The sequence below is a fragment of the Motacilla alba genome, chromosome 5, assembly GCF_015832195.1.
Source record: "Motacilla alba alba isolate MOTALB_02 chromosome 5, Motacilla_alba_V1.0_pri, whole genome shotgun sequence".
NCBI lineage: Eukaryota > Metazoa > Chordata > Aves > Passeriformes > Motacillidae > Motacilla > Motacilla alba.
The window spans coordinates 25,294,408-25,312,045 of NC_052020.1; the positions used below are offsets into that span (position 1 = coordinate 25,294,408).

General features: G+C 44.5%; 1 protein-coding gene across 2 annotated transcripts in view; it reads left to right on the forward strand.

Annotated features, from left to right (window-relative positions):
* The window catches only part of TYRO3 (TYRO3 protein tyrosine kinase), a 41,620-nt gene extending 24,335 nt beyond the window's left edge, over positions 1–17,285 (forward strand). For both annotated transcript variants that reach the window (XM_038138053.1, XM_038138055.1), the window contains 10 exons: positions 2,047–2,176; positions 2,996–3,096; positions 4,041–4,136; positions 5,863–5,943; positions 7,605–7,697; positions 8,414–8,535; positions 8,843–8,952; positions 10,377–10,536; positions 11,868–12,004; positions 14,861–17,285. In XM_038138053.1, coding sequence (XP_037993981.1) covers positions 2,047–2,176; positions 2,996–3,096; positions 4,041–4,136; positions 5,863–5,943; positions 7,605–7,697; positions 8,414–8,535; positions 8,843–8,952; positions 10,377–10,536; positions 11,868–12,004; positions 14,861–15,236 — 1,406 coding nt within the window. In that variant the 3' untranslated portion in view covers positions 15,237–17,285. The remainder of the gene's footprint in view (positions 1–2,046; positions 2,177–2,995; positions 3,097–4,040; positions 4,137–5,862; positions 5,944–7,604; positions 7,698–8,413; positions 8,536–8,842; positions 8,953–10,376; positions 10,537–11,867; positions 12,005–14,860) is intronic.
* Positions 17,286–17,638: the final 353 nt, after the last annotated feature.

Genomic DNA, 17,638 nt, shown 5'->3' on the forward strand with positions numbered 1-17,638 from the left:
CATCCAAGGGCTTCTAAATACTCTTCTAAACTCTTCTAATAATATTGTCTTCTCTCCACCTTGTGCAGTCTTAAGGCATGTGCTCGTTGAAAAAGGGGTTGCAGGAGATGGGAGAGAGAGTTGAGAGAGGAGAGGCAACTTGTGGGCTGCAGCCTCCTCTCAAGCTCAGTGACACGAGTGGGAAGCAAGGATGTGTGGGGCAGAGCAGGAGAAGCAGTGAATTTCAACATTCATTTCTATTTCTGACACATTTGCTGTAAACTGTGAGATGGGCTTCTGATTCCCAGCAATTTAGAAACAGGGAGAATAATTTAGTTTAGTTTTGTTTTCATCCATACTCCTTTTGCAGGGGCTCCCCAGAAGTTTACCTAAATCCCTGCTCTCTCACCAGAGACTAGAAAAATAAGCCAAGAGAGGTTTATGTCACTACAGGGAGAAGGAAGCCTTATTAACTATGAGAGAGGACCTTTTTCATCAGTGTTGTTAGCTGTTTCTACCCTGATTGTTAGAATCAGACCAAGTGATTGGCTTGGGAATTGTGAAGAGGGTTGGAGTTACCTCGATTTTATTTGAGAAAATCAGCTTCTGTTTCTGATCTCTCCCTCCTCATAAACAGCCTTGAAGGCTGGGTTGAAAATTGAAGCAAGAGGGAGTATCATAAGCCCCAGAGCCTGTAAAGCCTTATGGGTGGTAAAGGAAAATGTGAGTCACTGAAGGAGATAAGATGCTGGAAAATAAGTAATAAGGATCTGATAATTTGCTTCAAGTGGAGAAGTACTATTCTGCTTCCTCCTTTGTCCACAATTCTGTGTCCTTAAGCTCTACCTGTTTATTCACTAATCCCACTTCTTTAAAAAGCTGGATGATAAGGCTCTTCAATGTAGCTGTTAATCAAGCCTCAGAAGCGTCTTGCCTGCCAGGACTCTGCCAGCAAGGGTTGTCTGACTATTTTTCATATGCATCTATGCAGAGGTCTATCCAAATTCCAGCCCATGAACCTAATATCTCTTTTAAGAACAGGTTTATTTATACTGTCATGACTTACATCAGGATTACTTACATCATCAAAGATGACTCTTCCCTCCCTTCAGGTAAAGGGCAGTCAGCTACTGAGGGCAAGCAAGTGAGCATGAAGGTGAAGGAGGTGCTCAGGGACCTGGTACCTTTTCTTGTTAGCTCTTAAACAATTTGGAGATATGAGAGGTATCCTAGATTTTAATAAACCCATTCAAATTCACATTTAATCTTTAGTAATTGTATTTGGAGAAGAAATCTCTCAGGGAGTTGGATTAATTTATCATTTTTTGCCAGGCATACATAATATTCTTTTTATTCAGAACTGTATTGCTTATCTTCCTTGCCTGGCAGCTGCTCAGCTTGGCAGCATCTCCATTTCTTCTGTAGACTTTTTGTAGTCAAAAGTATACATATTCTGGGAGCAAATATTCTTTTCTTTGGGGAGAGACATTGAGAAGCTGCAACCAAGCAAGAAACATTGTAGAGTTACAGCTAATACCAAGTTCCTCAGGGTGCTTCTCTTTTTGGGAAGGGTTAGAGGAAAAAATGTAAATATTTTTAACCAGATTGCCACGAGGCAATTGTCCTTCTCTGTTGTCTTTCAAAATGTTGCCTGGCTGACATTCAGGTAGTGCTGTGTTACCTGATCAAGGTTCTGGTCTGTCTCAAACAGGACAGGGTGAAACCCACACACAGAATGATCATGCTAATCATGGAACCTTCTTCTTTCCCGTTTGAAGTGCCCCAGATCATGAGCTCATGTGAAATAATCTGGTGCAGCACCTGTTACATTCTCAAGGCGCAAAACCAATAGCTTCTGACAACTAGATGCTTCTGCTCGGCCTTTGCTGTGAGAAAGAGCTAGTTTTCCTGATGATTGGCTGAATACCTGTTTATGCCAAATTCCAGTATACAAAGATCCACCAGGTCCAGCAGCATGGCTTTCCCCTTTAAAAACTAAAGGAGAAATTGGTCTGGTTTACATTAGCAGTCTTCTGTTTCCTGACTGGTGTTTTCTCCATCATCTAGGCGGCCAGAGACAACCTCCTTATGGGACGTCCTGGGTTCCTGTGGCATTGGGCATTCTCACAGCTCTGGTCACAGCTGTTGCCCTGGCTCTTATTCTCCTTCGAAAAAGAAGAAAGGAAACTCGGTTTGGGTAAGGGAGTTTCTCCTTGTGCTGGTTAGAGATCTCTCTGCTTTCTCTTCTATTGTTGTTTCTGACTCAATTGTTTTTCAAAAAACCGTTGTGGATGGAGTGCTTTTGGCAGTTTCTTTGGGTAATTGTATTGGTTGGTTCTTTTGTTGGGATTTTTTGGGGGGTTTGTTGTTATTGGTTTTTTTCCATAGTTTTGGGGTGCCTGCCTTTTCTTCAAAATGACAGTACCAAAATACGGTAGAAAAATATGTTAATAGCAAGGCCTTATTAAGACTATACAAATATAAACTCTATCAAGATAATTCTTAGCACTGCTGCTTAAGAGAAAGCAGATGAGATACCTGTATTCTTATGGTCCAAGCTCTTTATCCCATGCTGGTTTTCAGTCTATCAGCTGATTGTAATTTCCCGACTGCTCAGAGCCCTCTAGATCCCCAGTAAAGTTTCCTTTCCATCACCTCTGACTCTTGGTTGTGGTTTGCTCCCTACTGCAAACAAGGTTCTTGCTCTCTCCAGTCTCCCAGACCTCCCTGTCACAGCAGCATCTCTGTTCCTATGACTCCTGCAACCAGCCCCAACCTGCAGCTTCTCCTGGGCACTTGGGAGGAGTGATTCCCCTGTTTTGGAAGGCTGTAGGTGCATCAGCAAAGCAGCATAAACCCATTGTTCCTCCTCTCCAGATACTACACCCTCTTTAACAAAACAGTCTGCAGAATTTATATGGCAAGGGGCGAGAAATCATCCATACTGTTCAACACACCCTTTTAGAAGTGAATGGCCCATGTAATCATGGCCCTGTGTGTCTTTTCTGCCTTCTAGACATGCCTTTGGCAGTGTGGTTGGCAGAGGGGATCCAGCAGTCCATTTCAGAGCTGCCAGGTCTTTCAACAGGGAGGGCCCAGAGCTCATTGAAGCAACATGTAAGTAAAATGACCTGAGTGATTCTGCCCGGGAAGCTGTGTTCATGCATTTACAATGCTCTCTCTGTTTTCACTGAAACTGATGTTTCTTGATCAAAAACATGGGATTAATTTACAATGAGGCTTAGACGCTGTGAATTGCAGAGGTGAAAGGCCAGAATGGCTGTTTCCATACCAATTACATAGCCCTTGCTAATTACAGCTACAGTCATTATGTATATTAATGCAAGACATAAATTTGCCACTCCCTTGCCCCAGTTTCACAATGAAAAGATCCCTTCAACTGGAATATAATCCAGTGGTGAAATAAATATGGCTGAACAATATTAGCAGGACTTTTTAAACTCAGTATGCTGAGCTGTACTACAAGCATGAGCCAATTTATCGGTCTTGGAAAACCAGGAGTTAGTAACTTATCAAAGAGGAGATTGAGTTCCAGGAATGGCCAGATGATCCATTAAGGTGATCCATTTCTGTCTCCTGGTTCAGGAAGGGCATGGCTCTCTGTGGCAGCACTGCATAGCTGGGGCAGGATGATGCTCCAGGCATTAAAATGGTGCAGCTCTATCAGGTTAAATTAAGCTGTATGAACCAGTGTCTGTCAGTGGCCCTTCGGACTGGATTTTGTCTTCTCAGCATTCTTTACATTATTTCTGTATTCCTGTTGTTCCTGGAGTGTTTAAGGGTGGTATTATCACACCCTCTCCCTTTAAGTACTGTAAGTACATTTTCCAATGGTTGAAAGTTACTGGCCATTTGTCTGTGGTGAGGCTAGAGGACGTGGAAGGGAATTCTGTGCTTTTCAGGTTTTCCTGCTTACAGTATGGGAATCAGGTTGGAGATGGAGATTAGAACAGGTAGACTCTTGATGTTGTGACAGAATATTTAAATATCCCTTTTTTGATGCTTCATTTGTTTTGTTGTTGTTGTTTTTTTTTTCTCAGTGGAGAGTGTAGGGATCAGTGATGAGTTGAAGACAAAACTAAAAGATGTCTTAATCCAGGAACAGCAGTTCACCTTGGGAAGAATGTTGGGCAAGGGTAAGAACCAAAACTGAACAAGGCTTTACATTGAAAATCCTGCTTGTGTTATTTCAACTGTTGAGTAGGAAGAAGCAATTACAAGCAGCCTGTTTTCTCTCCAGCTTGTAGATGGAAATTTAAATGGAACTATCCCTTCCGCTGGGATAAAACATTTCAGGGGTTTAGCATAACTAAGAGGATATTGGCTAAGCCATTCCTATAATATGGCTCTACACAATCATGAACTGCAGTCCATGCTCAGCTTTCCAAATTAGTGTTAATTCACTGATGTGTGAATTTCTTGCAGAGATTTAAACAAAGGAATATTCAATTAAACTTCACCTTTTCCTTTTTCTTTATAAGACTAGTTTTATTGCAGGGTTTCATGACCCTTTCCCACAGGAAGCATTTTTCCACTCCATCCCTCCTAGAACAAGTGTGTTTCTTTCAGAGCAGGAAGATGACCTTCCTGCAGAAGTGGTCTCAGAGGGCTTAACAATGCTAAGTAATCAAACAGCTGTGTATTCTGTGAGTGTTAGCTCTTGGCCAGTTTCTGGGATCCTACTTCAACCCTCTTGGGCTGCTCCCTTGACAGGTAAATTGAAATTGGCTGCAGAGGGGCTCCAGGGCATGGCCTTGGTGTGGGGATGCCAGCTGGCAGGACCTGGTCTGTGTTGTCAGCCCCACTGCCACAAGCCCAGGTTACATGTTATAAGATGACATTAACTGCATTATCTTGGGCTCTGCTGACTCCACAGCTCAGCAACAGCTCCATAGTATGGGAGCAGCACAAAATACTTTTTTTCCTTCCCATTTTCCTGATTTGTGGTCAGATCCACTGCTCATGGTTTTTGTGAAGTAAGCACATGCCATAGAGTAGTGAAGGGCACTGGTGAAAAGCCAATGGGAAGATAATGCTTCTGGGGTACGTGTCCTGAGTGCCATATTCTGCTTCCTTCTTTTCAGTATCAGAGTTCCTCATACTAATACATTGTGGGTGGGATAAGCAGTTAAAAAATTAGGGAGAGCAAATCTAGAGCCAGATCTAATGCAAAGAGGCTGTTAGGCTGTGGTATAAATTAGGCTAAATATTTGAAAGAGGTTTTGGCCTGTTGCATTTCCTCTTAACTCACTTAGAGAGCACACCTGGGCAAAACACTGCCTTCTGTGAATCAACATATCACTCACACACAAGTAGATGCTCTATGTTTTCTCTGGTCAGCTGTGATTCATAGAAGTTGTTCTCTGAGTTTTGAGAGATAAGGCTGACTGTGACTCAAACGGTTGAGTGCCAGGTTGAGCCCCGGCACTATCCCTCAGCTCTGACGGCTGTCAATACTAAGAGCTTCCTCAGCCAACCCATCCACTTGCTGCACCAGCAAAGAGCCTTCTCTCTGAGCAGAACCTCACTCAGACTCATCCCTCATGGTATGGCTTCCCCAGAAATGTCTGCCCAGCTTAAACTCTGTCTCTGCATCATCTGTCTGGTCAGGAATTCCTTTTCTCCCTGCTCATTTTCCTTTGCCTTCTGGACTGCCAGCACAGTGAGCTCTGTCCACTGGTAGTGATATCTCTTCTAGACACACATGTGCTGAAAGCTGCTGTCTGGAACTGCAGAATGAAAAACAGAGCATTTCTTATGGGTACTCAGCTTCTTTGCCAGTGACCCCTGAAGTGAACCTGCTGTGAATCATACTTTCTTCAAGAAGCTGCTCCCTCACTGACTACTCTGATAATTTTACAGGAGAGTTTGGGTCAGTTCGAGAGGCACTACTGAAGCTAGATGATGGCTCTTTCCAGAAAGTGGCAGTGAAGATGCTGAAAGGTATGTGGGAGCAGGGCTACCTGAATTACTCAAGAGAAGAGAGCTTGGAAAGATTAAATGTTGTCTGTCCTATTCTTAGCAAATATCCCCCGGTACTCTTTATTTCTATCTGAGCTTCCCACTCAGCCACTCTACCCATGTTGTCTCCCATCCCTTTCATGTCAGTCTTTGTGTAGTGGAAGCTCTTCAGGAAAGGACCTATACCACCTAGTTGCTTCTACAGCACGTAGCATGTGGTGAATGCAACCAAAACTGCTACCTCATGTAGCACAGACAGTTCACACAGGTCTGCTCTGCCCTAATAATTCAGCAGTGAAAGAACAGTATTCCTGCAAGCACCTAGCCTGGAATAAACAGGAGAGTGTCTGGGCTGAGTGCAGTGACAAGCTAACTCATCTCAGTCAGCACTTTTGACTGAGCAGTCCAGCTCCCTTCTGATTTGCCATTTGGTGAGTGTACATAACAAGGGCAACTAACAGGCAGAAGTCTGTAACAAGAAAAGCAATTAAGAGATAAGTGTAAATCAAAGGAAATGTGCATATATCTGTGTTTATATATGTTAACCTGCGTTATTTGATCCCTTTTGCCTGTAAGGCAAAAATTAACTGTGACTGACTGAAAGCAGTCAAACTCACTTATCTCTGGAGCTCAGTTTGCTGTCACAGAATAACAGCTTGTACTAAATGGTACTAAATACACTTAGTACCATTCTAGTGTAACTTGTATCATTTTATCCAGTTTCAACAATAATTCTAATCAGCTTGCAAGCTTTTGTGTAGTCAGAATGTCTCCCTTCAGGCATCTAACTAAGGAACAATCTGTCAGCCTCCAGAGGCATCTTCCTTTCTTCATTGACTGTAAAAAGAGAATCTCTTTTCGTCTTCTGAATTATATTGAAAGTACTTGCCTAAAGTAGATAATGTGAACACTCCCCTACAGGTCTGAGTCTGATCTTGCAGCAGGACTGGAGGACTCTTGCTAAATTCAGCAGCAGCAGTGGTGGGAGTAGTTGACTGGGATACTTCTTGATTATATTGATATATTTCACTAAATCTGGAGTCATAGCAATGAGAAATAATTTACTCCAGAATTTTGCTGTTGTATATCACTGTTGAATTTGGTCCAAGCTGTCCAGTAGTGTGGTTATTTAAGAAATCTTAGCTCTAGTGCCTTATAGGACTCAATCATGCTAAGAGACATGAAACCATTTATCTTTCATGGCTTCCTTGTCAGAGATGAATTGGGCCCTGCTGTGCCAGTCACAGGCTCTGGGCCATCTCCTCAGTTTCGACATTTTCTTTCATTTGCATGACGTCTCGTCTCCCTGACATTTGTAGTTTAGTTTCTTTTATCTAATTAATTCTTACATCTTTAACCCCCACACGATTTGCACAGCTTCCAAGGAAAGTTCTTACTCAGAAAAGAGCTGCTAACCTGTGGTTCTTTACCCAGAACCAATTTACCAGATATCCCTGATATGTGCTTACTGCTGCCTATCCCAGGAGAGAGTATCAGGCTCTGCTTTGTTGTAAAATGGCTTATCTAGCTATAGGTCTGAGAAGATGTGCTGTGCCACAAAGAACAAGCTTTTGACAATCATTATTTGTAAAGCCCCTTGGAGCCACCTACAAAGAAAGAAAACTTACAGTCCCTTTTTCCAGCGGATATCTTCACCTCAACTGACATTGAGGAGTTCCTGCGAGAGGCTGCCTGCATGAAGGAGTTTGACCACCCTCACGTCACCAAACTGATCGGTAAGACAGCGCTGCTGCTCGTGCCACAGAGCACCTCCTGCTCCTGCATTATCCCACACAGCCTCACTCTCTCCAGCAGTGCTGGTGCAGCCTCCTCTGTGCTGCCTGGAGTCCTGTGTAGGTCAGCACTGCTCCTTCCCGGGCCTCAGCGGGTTGGAGTGTTGTAATGCTCCCCACCCCTGCCCTCACACATCAGGAACAGCCATCTCCTATTTAAGCTCATTCTTTGGTTCTTGCAAATGCATCAGGGAGACTTTGGCTGGCTGAGACGTGTCTGAACTGCTGTGAAATGTGAACAGGTGGGCAGGTAGGCTGTAAATAGGAGGAAGATTGTGCCTTTCCAAAATACTGAGTAAGAAGCAAGACATTCATGGGTAGACACCTTGGAATGCAGTTATTTTCCAGACTGAGGAGATTGCTCTGCAGAGCGTGGGGTTGGGGCTGTCTGTCTGGAGTGATCCTAGAAGCATTAATAGTTGGTCCTGCAAGACGAGCTGAGAGGCACTAGGCTCTTAGTACAGCCTCTGAAGCAAACAAGGTTAGAGGCATCTTAGCACCACCTAGCATAAAGTCACAGAAACTTGGAGCATGGAACATACCCACCAAAACTGCACATTTTCCTCCAGATCTGTAAGAGGAAGGCACAGCAGCCTGTAAGATTCCTCCTGGGAATAATCTGTTTGTTAACGCCCCTTTGCTGTGTGTGTCCTCACCAGGAGTCAGTCTACGAAGCCGTCCCAAGGGCCGTCTGCCAATTCCCATGGTGATCCTGCCCTTCATGAAGCATGGAGACCTCCATGCTTTTCTGCTGATGTCAAGGATTGGGGAAAACCCATTTGTAAGTCTGTCTTACTGTAGAATTCCTTCTGGCAGGTTAGGGATTTTCAGAGAATGTATTTGGAGCAGCTCAGGACTGGTCTCCCAAAGGCACTGGCGGGTGATTGGATTTTAATAGCAGAGGAAGTTGTGAGATGTGATCTTAAAGTAGTTCATTCCATGCATGCTGGGGACCAGCTCCTCCGTTCCATCCCATCCCTTCCCTGTATTCCTCCTCCCTGCTCTGTAAAGTGGCAGCAAACCTTGCAGTTTTGTTATATGTGCTTGAAAGCTTCTGGGAATAGAACCTAAAAGGTTATTTCTTACAGAACTTGCCTGTTCAGACACTGCTCAAGTTCATGATTGACATTGCCAGCGGGATGGAGTACTTGAGCTCAAAAAATTTCATACACAGGGACCTTGCAGCTCGGAACTGCATGTAAGTGATTCATGAGGTTTTAGGGAAAAGAAAGACCAGAGTGGGTGAGGGAGGGATGAAAAACCTTTTGCATGACAGAATTGTCAGGGGTCCTGTCTAAGAATGCTGATCCTTGCATTAAGTGACAATAGACATAGGGGAGTCATGGTCATTGTGGTAGGGTGTCTGGTGGTGCTGCTGGGAGCAGGGAGCAACTCCTAAAGTCCCACTGATCTTTCAAACAGACCCTTTTTATAATGAACTTTTCCATCATTGGTTTGCAGATAGAGTTTCATAGAGTTGATTACAATATGTGTTTGTAATTAGCCACTCCAGTGGTTGTGTGTCAGCATAGGCTGTTTGTTCCACAATATGAAGTAACCAGCCGGAGGGAATGGGTTTGGCTGTGTTAGGAGAAAAGAACTTTCATTGTATGATGAAGTCTGTATTTCTGGTATCTATTTTGAGGACTTGATTTTCACAATATAAGAATTGTAGTTTCCTTGAAAGCTTGTGGAGAATGCCTCTAAAAATATTTGCATGGTGAGCACGCTGTATGATCCCACTTCACTGTTCTTGACACCAAACTACCTTGACTGCTTTGAAGGAAAGAAAAGTCCTTTTTTTTATCCTTTCCACTCTGCTTCTTCCCAGAGAATGGAGTAAGGAACAGCTCATTGTGACAGCAGAACTCTGCCTCTGAACAAAACCACAACAACCAATAAAATCTACAATGAGACACAGATTTCCAAAGGCATTTCAATGTCCAGATGTAGAGACAAAGAGCCTGATAGTTATGATGAAAAATGGTGGGTTAGCCTGCTTTGGCATTTATGAGAAACCCATACTGATTTTCTATTTTCGTAGACATCCTCCAGAGGAAGCTGAATGCCTATTTCAGCACATCTTCTGGGGGAAGCAGTGAGTTCTCTATGAGGCCTGGGAGCATGAAGTTTGTGGCCTTTACTTGGATTGTCTGCCAACATGTATCGGTTTAATGGGTGACAGAGCAATTCAGACCATTAACCAGGCCTGGAGAGATGTTGCAGATCTAGCAGTTCAAGCAGTTTTAACAGGAAGTCTAGGCAATCACCCTATGATTTTTTTGATTTCCAATATGGGGTGCAGGCCTTGGTGATAGCAGTGAGCACTGCAGATGTCCTCTGATAATCCTGGAAACAGAAAGTATTGAGTTTGCTTTGTGTAAGAGACTAGACCATGTGAGCCTAGCCACCGCTTTACTTCCTTAGTCATGATTAGTTCCCCGTTAGTCTGAAGGAACTAGTTTGAGACCACTAAGCTATTTCACATTGGTCACCAAGTAGATGAAATTATTCTCCTTTTGTGTAATACTTGGTGAGGTATATACTCTTTTTTTTTTTTCTTTTTGCCTGAGGTAGCCAATAAATGCTTTCCTTTCCTCAACTGTGAAAACTTTCCCATAGGTTGGATGAGAACATGAACGTGAGTGTTGCAGACTTTGGACTTTCTAAGAAAATCTACAGTGGAGACTACTACCGCCAGGGCTGTGCCTCCAAGCTGCCAGTGAAGTGGCTGGCTCTGGAAAGTCTGGCAGATAATCTGTACACAACGCACAGCGATGTGGTGAGGTTTGCTCTGGTGCATTGGGGACCACCTGTGTTCCTGCTGGAGTGGAGGAATCCTACTGAGGGTGGGAGAAGGCCCTGGTGATAGGAAAGAGAGTTTACCTTGTGTTTGAGGGATGATGCTCTCTCTGCCTTGGGTGCTGTCAGAACTTAAGGCTAAAAATTTATGAGAGTGGTTAATGGCAGAAGACATCAACCCTTTTCTTCTTGTTGTCCTTTTGTCCTTTATTTTTCAGTGTTTATCCCCATCCTCTTCTTCATCTTTCCCCTTCTCCTCTTCCTTTTCCTCTCTTCATGCAGTTTCTCCTCTTTATTCTTTTTCCTTTCTCTTCTGCCTGACAGTTTGAAATGCATGTGACCCACACACTTACATGCAAGTACCATGCAGCAAAGGTGCTCTGTGCTGCCGAAGGCATTGGTGGAACTCCACAGGTCTGAATACACCAATGCTTAGACACTCCCCATATTTCTGCCCCTGGGGAGCAAGGCTAAACCCATTCATCTGAAATTGTTACTTATTTTCCTTTTGGGATTTTTTTTTCTGATACCATCTTCCCTATTCCTTGCTGCCTTTTGATCTATTTTCACGCTAGTTTTGTCCTTCAGTCCTCTGGTCTTGTCTTTCCAGTTATCCCTGTCACAATGTCCTTGAGATCACCAAGAGTACCTTGTAATGTGGCTGCTGTGCTGCCCTGCATCCACTGTAGACAGGGTTTAGTGATTGGTGATCACTAGTTCAGCCAGTTTACAACAAACATTGAACAGGGGTTTACTTATAAAAATAATAATTTTTGCACCTCACAAACCTTGCAGTTTAGTTGAAAGGTACAAGTACAGCTGTGCAGTGTAGAACAGAAATGAATGTGAGCCATAAGTGGGTTGTTCCTTGCCCTGCTTATTGGCTAAATTCTGCTTTCACTTGTGCCTGTACATTACTAGAAACTCAGAATCTGGTTAAATTAATTAAGAAACTGATTTGTGAGCCCCAAACCAAAATATTCTTCTAGCCAGGAATCAAACAGCTGATACCCTATACCTTAAAGAACATAAGTAGGAAAGGTCTGCAGGTGGAAGACAGGAGTAGCTCCCAAACCTTCCCCTGCTCCACTGCAGGAAGGGGCTGGACAGGGCCTTCAGCTGTCGCCTAAGATGATGTGCCAGCACCAGCAGCATCTGGTGGGTCATTTCTGTTTTCTAGCTAGAGTTTGGATAGTCCTTGCATCACTGCTGCTCAGATGACATTGCCCAGCACAGTCTGAGCATACTGAAACCAAGCCCAGGGAGCAGGGAACGGTCTGTTCACTTGTTCTGTGTGCTGTTCTCTTTCAGTGGGCGTTTGGGGTGACCATGTGGGAGATTGTGACCCGAGGGCAAACCCCTTATGCTGGCATCGAGAATGCAGAAATCTACAACTACCTCATCAGTGGGAACAGGCTGAAGCAGCCCCCGGAGTGCCTGGAAGATGTGTGAGTACTTCCTCACTCTGCTGACATGGTTTTTTGAGAAATTTGGCTCGCTGGAAGGAAACAGAGGCAGCTGGCTGGGATGCTGATCTGAATCTCTCCACTTTCCACTACACAGAGCCATTCACTAGAAAGTCCCTGGGTTAGCTACTAGATATTCTTTGCTGGCAGAGCTCCCAGGAACCTGTGGTAACTACACAAGCAGCTAACTTGGCTCAATGGTTTCAACAGGGTCAACATTAGCAGTTCTTGGCTTTGTGGAAACTGTAATTATGGTTCCAGAATCACTGAACCCTGCCTTCTCAGGCCAGCATCTGAGCAAAGGGATGAGTTCCATGGCACACCCTGAAGGCTGAACAGAGAGGCAATCTAGCAAGACTACAAGGAAACTGGAGTGCAGAGGCAGTGGCCTGCATGTTTCCTTCAAAGCTTGGCCCAGTTTTCAAATTTTGATCTACTACTCTCAGAAATAGCAGACTGAAAGAGAAGAGAGCAGATGGGACACACTAAAGTTGTATAGATCAGTGTCCCACATTAAATTACATCTAGGAACAAATCCAGGACAATCTTAAAGATTCTGGTTGCAGACTCTTTCAGACTTACAGGAAGGACCTAGATAGTCCACAGGACAGCAGGCAGCCACATGCTGCAGCCTGTGCTCCTGCCTTAATCCTGCTGCCAAGGGATCGCTCTTGGCCAGCCGGTCACAGGAGATGTTTGCTCAGGAACCCTTCTTCCATGGGTGGTGTTTGGAGATTCCTGGTCTCCTCACATGGGGCTGGGATCCCTCAGGGAGTGTCACCATAACTTATCCCAAGGTAAAACTTGCCTTGCCTGGACAAGATGAAATAATTTCACTGAGGGCCCAAGCAAGGCTCTGTTTTCTGTGTGTTGTGCCCAAAGCAAGATATAACTGTAAGCACTGATTTTAGTGATCTAAGACCTCTTTCCTCCTTCTTCCCTCCTGCTCTGATGGTGAATTATTTAATGTAGTTTAATTCCTCTTACTTTTTTCCTACATAGGGAATAATCTGTACTCATGTTACTAAAGTTGAACACTTTTATCTTCTCAGCAGTTCATTTTAACTTTTACTGAGTATAAGTGAAAACAGTTATTTCATTGCTTAAATTAATTACACGTCTGCATCTTGGCTGCTCTGAGGAACTTTGGTTCCAAGTTGTGGAGCTTATGGCTGTAAGATGTTAAGAGATGCAGAAAGTAGAGAAGAGACTCAAAAACCTACTAGATAGGCACTGGATAAAAATCCATCAAAAACTATTGAAAAGGTTACAACCATTGTTTTGTGAGGTGCTTGAGCTACAGGTTATTGAGACCTGAGAGAATATACCAGAAAGATCTCATTACATGCTCACCCTCAGCTTACATGCTTTCCCCTAGTGTTGCTGCTGGACTCTGTACAGGGTTACAGGCACAGGGTACTGTGGCAAAGGCACCTTTGGGCTGATTCAGTACAGCCAGTGTTTTTCTACCTTTCCTTCAAATGGGTTATTCAATGGACGGCAAAGGTAAAAGCAAGCAAGTATTTAATTTGGTTGCACAGAATTGGAAGTTTCAGTTTTATCTGCAGCATTTATAATAATTTCTACTGTTTGTAAGGGATGTAATCAGGATTAAGACAACTGAACCATAGAAGGTTTCTGTAAAAGTAGTCTGAGATCAGAAACAGTCTTGTAATTCTGATTGCAAGGAATACAAAAAGTGAAATAAAACCCATCATGAAATGCTTTATTTCCCAGTAAAGGCCATATCAGATTTTTTTCCATTTACAAGTTCAACTGAGGTTCATTTGTAAGCAGTGTTTTTCAGTGCCAGCACTGTGCTTTGTTCCTGTTCCCTGCAAAACTGGCAACAATAACACCATAGGAATGCAGCTGCCAGTCTTGTGGGTGATGCACAAAGAGGAGCAGGACGATGGCTCTGGCCGTGCTCCAGCGCAGCACTCCAGCCGCGGGCCTGGCCGGCGGGAGGGTGGCCAGCGTAGACACTGAGCTGTGAACACAGGGCAGCAGAGCTCCTCTTCCCTTGCCCAAGCACCGGCCAGCAGAGCCAGTGATTGTCTCCTCGTGCTGCCCTGGGGCAGCCAGAGCTGAGCTAGCTGGCATTTGACCATAGGAGGAAGGCTGCAGGATGGGACTGGTAATGCCCTGAACATGTCTTCTGCACCGGGGTGGCGCCTTTGTGGTTGAAAGGCCATTTCAGCATCCCTCTTCCAGCACTGAAGCTGTTTATCCATTCTTAAACAGCCCTCTAAACAAGTGTGGCTTTTTCCAGTCCTGTTGACAACCTGTCAGGCAGCAACAGCAGCACACTTCTGTTACTCTGGGAGCTGAGTTAACATGCCGTGAAAGAAAGGATACTCTGGAAATAATATGCACCTCCCGCAGTTTGATCTTTGTTTTCTTCCTGTGATTTATCTGCTCTTGAACTAGAATTTGGAGGGACTCAGCTGTGGCAGAGGTTGTGAGCGTGCTTTTTGTGAATAAATTCAAAAGCTATTACTAGGTGATGTCACACTCTAAGTCCTTTTCTAGCTCCCTAGAGACAGCAGCACAAGAGCTTTACCAGGAAATTCAGTATACTTTGACAGGGCTTTTAGGTTTTTGATACCGTCAAAATAACATTTTTTACCAAAGGGAGAATGCCCTTGAAAATGGGAAGAAACAAGAATTTAGACCCATAATAGCCATCCATGCTGTGTCACCTGTGCAAGGCCAAAGCTGAGAGGTTTTGGGGGAAGTGTCTGTGTTTTTTAAGCTTCACTGCCCAGAGGCCCTGTTCAGAGGTGCACGGCATGGCTGCTCCACTTCTCAGTGCTCTTGTCTCCCTCTGTTTTGCAGCTACGATCTCATGTGCAGATGTTGGCATCCTGAGCCCAAGCTACGGCCCAGCTTTGGAGTACTCCGGTCCCAGCTGGAAATGATTCGCGGGAGGATGTCCACGCTTTCTTCCAGTCAAGATCCTCTCTATGTCAACATTGGGAAGGACAAAGAGGCATCTGCAAGTGACCCAGCCCTGCACACCTCCTTTGGAAACATGGATGCTGAAGAGACTATTGCTGGGGCAGCTGCTGCTGTCACAAGTGACTATCGCTATATCATGAGCCCCTTGTGCCTTGGAGATGATGCTGAGGGTGAAAGGCATCCAAATGGACAAGAAGGGGAAGACAAAAGCCTTCTGTATGAGCTAGAGACAGAAGGAGAGAAAAGTTGCTAGCCTGTACATAGCAGTGACACTCTGCTTCCCTGGGACTGGATGTGTGCAGCATGGTGCTGTCTCCTGGGGCTCTGATGCCAGATCTGGAATGGCTTTGAACAGCACTGGCCAGGGCTCTTGAGCAGCTTCTGTAGCTTTCACCGCCCATGTGGGCTGCAGTGGCAACTAGCTTGGAAGAAGTGCAATCCCAACAGCCCCTTGGATTTGGGGAGGGAGGCAGTAGGGTTACAGGTTGACCACATCCTGCTGAAAGGAGTTCAGAGCTAAGGTGGCAGTCAGAGTCTGTGCTCTGCTTCTTCTCACTGAGTGCTGGAGCAGAGCTGAATACACCTTCTGTTCAGTCAGTGCTTGCTCTTGTGTAGATGTTGTCTTCAATCCTGGCTGCGTGACTTTGGGACTGGTACCCTGAAAACTCTGGTGGGTATTTATATTGTCATTCAGGACAAGAGGGCAAAACTCCCCTCGAGTTCACTCAGCAGTACTGCCTAGACTTGTTGCCTACCTCAGTGGTTCTCAAACTGATCAGCGGATCTGCTCCTACCCAGCACTGAATTTGAACATCTGGCTCGTTTCATGCAGTGACATTTGCTGCTTCCTCAGTCCAGGGCTCTTTTAAGAGTTTCAGACGTTTTGGTGAGCAAAGAAATGAGAAAAAAAAAAGAAAATCCAGCATTCCTCTTCTCCCCATGTACCTTTTTATGTCTTTCTTTTTCTTCTGTTTGATGCCAGTTCAGGCCTGACTAGACTTGCAGCTGACATTAAAATGCAAAGGGAGGGAGAGCAGCTGGCTTGTGTGAGGGCAGAATCCAACTTCAAAGGAATGGAAAGGAAGCAGTGTAGAGAGGACTTAACAGCAGTATGGGGAAACAGTGTTAATTAATGCTGAGTGCTGCCCTCCAGGAGAGGAAGAAGACTGAGATACAGAATGACAGACTTGCTCAGTTTCAGCAGGAGCGGGATTCAGCATTTGCTTCAAAGTTGGATTCTTTCAATCATTCTCTTTATTAGTCCAATGTCTTCTTCAAATAATGAAGAACTGTAGCTGCTACAGTGACATGTGAAATCAATTTCAGGAAGATGTGTGTTGAGGGGAAGGATCAACTGGAAGATGTATTTCTGAAGAGAGAGGCCTCATGATGAAAAAGCTTGAGAACCACTGGCCTTCCTATTTAGGAGGCTTTCTGGCATGCTGTAAAAGTCACATAAAAAGTGGAGTACTATCACTGCAGCCTTCCAGACAGGGCAAAATTAATGGGTTTGCTCTTTGGGTTTTGTTTTGTTTTCCAATCAGCATGTCTGACTCACTGTAACTGCAAGTGCTTGTGTGGTTTTTAATAATTTAATATTTTACTGTAAATCGGCATTTGTTTTGTGCAGTGGTTCCCAGCAAGGAAGTGCAGTTACATCTTACTCTACTTATCCTAAATATTTCCTAGATTTTAATTTCTTTTATTTTCACTGTGCTGAAAACTTGGCAGTATTTCTTAGGATTCCACATTGCACTTCCTCAAGCTAATACCACAAATGTCAGCATTTACTGAGTTGGCAAAGGTGGGACCAAAAAGTCAAATGAGATTGCAGACACTCCACCCTTTGATACCCAGTATTTGCTTATTGTAAGATCGGGGTCTAAATATAAAATTCAGGTCAAGCTTCAGCCCTTATGAGAACTCTTCCTAGGGAAGGGGAATTTCAGCCTGGGACTTGAGCATGGGTCCTTCCTGTTAAGTTTCCAGCTGAACAGAGATGTCCCAGAGGTGTCTCCAGAAATTCAGTATGGTTTCTCAGTCACGGATACAAATTCTGCCATCTTACACCCCAGGCGGTACAGGGTTTTCTCTTCACTTAGCTGGAATGCTGTAAATCCAGGTGAGAAGATAACACCTAACAAAGGGTAACAAAAACCTGTGCAGTGCACTTTTGCAGTGAGGGCAGAAGGCTGTGCTCCCTGTAGCTGCCTAGGAAGTGCAGATGTACATATAGACTCTAACTCTGGGAAGCATGTCTTAGTTTTTATGCATTTTTATAATAATAAAACCTGTACTGTGTTTGAGTCCCAGCCTCTTAGCTGTGGCAGAATGTGTGATGATGCTCACTGTGTGGGATCATAGTCAGCCCCAGCTGAAAGTCATCTTTCTTCCTTCACCAAGCATGACTGAGCTGCTTCTTGGGGGCAGAGAATGTTTGGCCTGCCCAGGTGACAGTTGCCCTGCATTGCTCCAGCCTTGAGATTGTGAAGGCCAAAATCTGATGGGCAGGGGCCAGTGGTTCCACAAAGAGAGGCTCTGCGGCCACCGCTTTGCAGGAAACTGGGGAAAAGCCCTTACTGGGACGTGGTGCTTCCCACCCAGGAATGCAAGACCTGTGCGTCAGTTCCTCCCTGAAAATTGTCGCGTGCGCCC